At 65.7% G+C, this 4,603-nt stretch overlaps 1 protein-coding gene across 1 annotated transcript in view; it reads right to left on the bottom strand.

The window, feature by feature from the left end:
• RELA (RELA proto-oncogene, NF-kB subunit) overlaps window positions 1–4,603 on the bottom strand; it is an 8,115-nt gene that overhangs the window by 2,500 nt on the left and 1,012 nt on the right. The window contains exons 2-6 of the mRNA XM_041413464.1: window positions 4,469–4,560; window positions 3,777–3,905; window positions 3,243–3,347; window positions 914–1,126; window positions 6–116 (exon numbers count right to left, since the gene is read on the bottom strand). Coding sequence (XP_041269398.1) covers window positions 6–116; window positions 914–1,126; window positions 3,243–3,347; window positions 3,777–3,905; window positions 4,469–4,560 — 650 coding nt within the window. The remainder of the gene's footprint in view (window positions 1–5; window positions 117–913; window positions 1,127–3,242; window positions 3,348–3,776; window positions 3,906–4,468; window positions 4,561–4,603) is intronic.

Here is a 4,603-nt window from a genome sequence, read left to right as displayed (position 1 = left end):
ATAATCCCCCCAAAAGCCCCCCCCCCGGCCCCCACCGGGCAGGGGGCTGCGCTGGATGAAGGAGCGGAAGGTTTCCCGCGTCCGCTTGCGCTTCTCCTCGATGCACTGCAGGTCCCCTGCACCAGTAACACCAGTCAGCTCCCAGTCAGCTCCCAGTCAGGGCTGTCACCTCCCCCAGACCCCCAGGGACCCCCCAGTGACCCCCCAGTCACACCAGTGACCCCCCAGTGACCCCCCCAGTGACCTCCCAGTCACACCAGTGACCCCAGCAGGGTCCCAGGGTGACAAGAAGGACCCAAAAAATAACCAGAGCAGGACCTGGGAGAGCCCCAAAAGGGACCCCAGATCACCCCCAGCCCCACAAGAAGACCCCGTAAGTGCCCCTAGCCCCCTGCAGACCCCTCCCCAAGCCCACCCTGGTGGGGCAGGAACAGGAATTCAATGGGAACTGCAGCTCTGGGGACCCGGGAATGCCCCAAAGTCACCTGAGAATGTCCCAGAGGAACCCTGCATCACCCCCAGCCCCACAAAAACACCCTGTAAGTGCCCCTAGCCCCCTGCAGACCCCTCCCCAAGCCCACCCTGTTGGGGCAGGAACAGGAACTCAATGGGAACTGCAATGGGAATAGGAATCAGCAGCATCCAGGGACACGGGAATGCCCCAAAGTCACCCGGGAATGTCCCAGAGGGACCCTGCATCACCCCCAGCCCCACAAAAAGACTCCATAAGTGCCCCTAGCCCCCCGCAGCCCCCTGCCCAAGCCCACCCTGGTGGGGCAGGTATCTGAAGTCCATGGGGGAGCTGCAGCTCCATGGAGCTGGAATGCCCCAAAGGGACCCTGCATCACCCCCAGCCCCACAAGAAGACCCCATAACTGCCAGTAGCCCCCTGCAGACCCCTGCCCAAGCCCACCCTGGTGGGGCAGGTATCTGAAGTCCACGGGGGCGCTGCGCTGGCGGTCCGAGGGCCGCTGCAGCTCCATGCGCACGGTGACCGGCGCGCGCAGCGCGGGGTCCCGGAAGGGCGGCGTGCGGAACACGATGGCGACCTGGCGGTGAACGTCGGCCTGCGCGAAGGAACCCTTGGCCTCCCAGCCCTCGGCCGAGAAACGCACCTCGATGTCCTCTGCGGGGGGACAGGGACATGCTGGGGACAGGGAGAGGCCATGGGGACTGGGACAGGGCATGGGGACAGGGACAGGGCATGGGGACAGGGACAGGGCATGGGGACACCGCGGGGACACAGGGACAGGGGCAGGGACAGGGACAGGGCATAGGGATGGGGACAGGGCATGGGGACAGGGACACACTGGGGACACCGCGGGGACACAGGGACAGGGACAGGGCATGGGGACACCGCGGGGACATGGGCACAGGGACGGGGACGGGGACAGGGCATGGGGATTGGGGATGGGGACAGGGCATGGGGACACCGCGGGGACATGGGCACAGGGATGGGGACAGGGACAGGCCATGGGGACAGGGACAGGGCATGGGGACACCGCGGGGACACAGGGACAGGGGCAGGGACAGGGACAGGGCATAGGGATGGGGACAGGGCATGGGGACAGGGACACACTGGGGACACCGCGGGGACACAGGGACAGGGACAGGGCATGGGGACACCGCGGGGACATGGGCACAGGGACGGGGACGGGGACAGGGCATGGGGATTGGGGATGGGGACAGGGCATGGGGACACCGCAGGGACAGGGACAGGGACAGGGCATGGGGATGGGGACATGCTGGGGACACCGCGGGGACACAGGGACAGAGGCAGGGACAGGGACAGGAGCGGGGACAGGGACAGGGCATGGGGACACTGCGGGAACAGGGAGAGGGCATGAGGACAGACACACGTTGGGGACAGTGACAGGGACCAGGACAGCAACACACTGGGGACAGGGACACGATGGGGACAGGGACAGGGCATGGGGACAGGGACACGCTGGGGACAGGGACAGGCCAGGGGAGCAGGGACAGGCCATGGGGACACTGCGAGGAGAGGGACAGGGCATGGGGACAGGGACACACTGGGGACAGGGACAGCGACCAGGACAGCTACACGCTGGGGACAGGGACAGGCCACCGGGGTAGGGACACGTTGGGGACAGTGACAGGGCAGGGGGACAGGGACAGGGCATGGCAACAGGGACACATTGGGGACAAGGACAGGCCATGGGAACACAGACACAGATATCCCCTGGTTTGGGGTGTCCCGGGTTTTAGGGTGTCCCCGTCTTGGGGTGTCCCGGGTTTTAGGGTGTCCCAGGTTTCGGGGTGTCCTGGTTTCAGGGTGTTCTAGTTTTGGGGTGTCCCAGGTTTTGGGGTGTCCCAAGTTCAGGATGTCCTGGTCTCAGGGTATCCTGGTTTCGGGGTGTCCCAGGTTTCAGGGTGTCCCAAGTTCAGGATGTCCTGGTCTCAGGGTATCCCGGTTTCGGGGTGTCCAGGTTTCGGGGTGTCCCGGTCCCGGGGTGTCCCAGTTTTAGGGTGTCCAGGTTTCGGGGTGTCCCGGTCCCGGGGTGTCCCAGTTTTAGGGTGTCCAGGTTTCGGGGTGTCCCGGTCCCGGGGTGTCCCAGTTTTAGGGTGTCCAGGTTTCGGGGTGTCCCGGTCCCGGGGTGTCCCAGTTTTAGGGTGTCCAGGTTTCGGGGTGTCCCGGTCCCGGGGTGTCCCAGTTTTAGGGTGTCCAGGTTTCGGGGTGTCCCGGTCCCGGGGTGTCCCAGTTTTAGGGTGTCCAGGTTTCGGGGTGTCCCGGTCCCGGGGTGTCCCAGTTTTAGGGTGTCCAGGTTTCGGGGTGTCCCGGTCCCGGGGTGTCCCAGTTTCGGGGTGTCCAGGTTTCGGGGTGACCCGGTCCCGGGGTGTCCCAGGTTTTAGGGTGTCCCAGGTTTTAGGGTGTCCCAGTTTTGGGGTGTCCCGGTCCCGGGGTGTCCCAGTTTTAGGGTGTCCAGGTTTCGGGGTGTCCCAGGTTTCAGGGTGCCCCAATTTCAGGATGTTCCTGGCCTTGGGGTGTCCCGGTCCCGGGGTGTCCCAGGTTTTAGGGTGTCCCAGGTTTTAGGGTGTCCCAGGTTTTAGGGTGTCCCAGTTTTGGGGTGTCCCGGTCCCGGGGTGCCCCAGGTTTTAGGGTGTCCCAGGTTTTAGGGTGTCCCAGTTTTGGGGTGTCCCGGTCCCGGGGTGCCCCAGGTTTTAGGGTGTCCCAGGTTTTAGGGTGTCCCAGTTTCGGGGTGTCCCGGGGTGTCCCGCACCTTTCTGGACCTTGTCACACAGCAGGAAGATCTCGTCCCCGCCGCGGCAGCTCCCGGAGTTGCGGTTGACGCGGCAGATGCGCAGCTCGGCCGTGCTGGGGGCACCTGGGGACACCGCGGGGTCACCGGGGTCACCGCGGGGTCACCGGGGGACAGGGGACACCGCGGGGTCACCAGGGTCACCGCGGGGTCACCGGGGGACAGGGGACACCGCGGGGTCACCAGGGTCACCACGGGGTCACCGGGGGACAGGGGACACCGCGGGGTCACCGGGGTCACCACGGGGTCACCGGGGGACATCAGGGTCACCACGGGACAGGGGACACCGCGGGGTCACCAGGGTCACCACGGGGTCACCGGGGGACAGGGGACACCGCGGGGTCACAGCAGGGTCATTGGGGACACAGGGTGGGGGTCCCACAGGTGCCCCAGGGATGTCCCCCAGGTGTCCCAGGGATGTCCCCCAGGTGTCCCCAGGGATGTCCCCCAGCTGTCCCCAGCTGTCCCCAGGTGTCCCCAGGTGTCCCCACTCACGGTTGTCGTAGATGGGCTGGGACAGGACAGGGGGGAGGGGCCGCAGCCCCCCCGGGCCCCTCACCCACACCTGGAAGCAGAGCCTGACCGCGGCCAGGTCGTACTCGCCGCCGCGCTGCTCCGCCGGCACTGCCCAGTACGGACCAGTATGAACCAGTATGAACTGGTATAAACCAGTAAAAACCAGTATAAACCAGTGACACCCCCAGGCACCCCCCAGTGACACCCCCAGGTCGTACCCACCCCCGCGCTGCTCCCCTGGCACTGCCCAGTATGGACCAGTATAAACCAGTACACACCAGTGACACCCCCAGCAGCACCAGGACCCCTCCCAGTGCCCTCCCAGTAACACCCAGTGCCCACCAGTGCCCCTCCCAGTAAAAACCAGTGCCTCCCAGTGCCCCTCCCAGTAACACCCAGTGCCCACCAGTGCCCCTCCCAGTAAAAACCAGTCCCTCCCAGTCCCTCCAGACTCTTCCCAGTGCCCTCCCAGTAACTCCCAGTCCCTCCCAGTGCCCTCCCATTAAAAACCAGTGTCTCCCAGTCCCATCCCAGTAACTCCCAGTCCCATCCCAGTAACTCCCAATCCCCTCCCAGACGCTCCCAGTCCCCTCCCATTCCCTCCCAGTCCCCTCCCAGTCCCCTCCCAGTCCCTCCCAGTCGCTCCCAGTCCCTCCCAGTGCTCCCAGTACCGTTGAAGGGGTTGTTGTTGGTGCGGATCCGCTCGGCCACGGCCGCCTCCAGCTCGCGCTTCTTCACGCACTGAATCCCCAAATTCTGGAAACTGACCCAAAAATTGGGTGGGGGGGGGGGGGGCAGGGGGCAAC

Source organism: Onychostruthus taczanowskii, unplaced genomic scaffold, assembly GCF_017590055.1.
Source record: "Onychostruthus taczanowskii isolate IOZ18803 unplaced genomic scaffold, ASM1759005v1 scaffold411, whole genome shotgun sequence".
Taxonomy (NCBI): Eukaryota; Metazoa; Chordata; class Aves; order Passeriformes; family Passeridae; genus Onychostruthus; species Onychostruthus taczanowskii.
The sequence above is the reverse complement of the archived record's forward strand: the minus strand, read 5'-3'. Positions and strand labels throughout refer to the sequence as shown.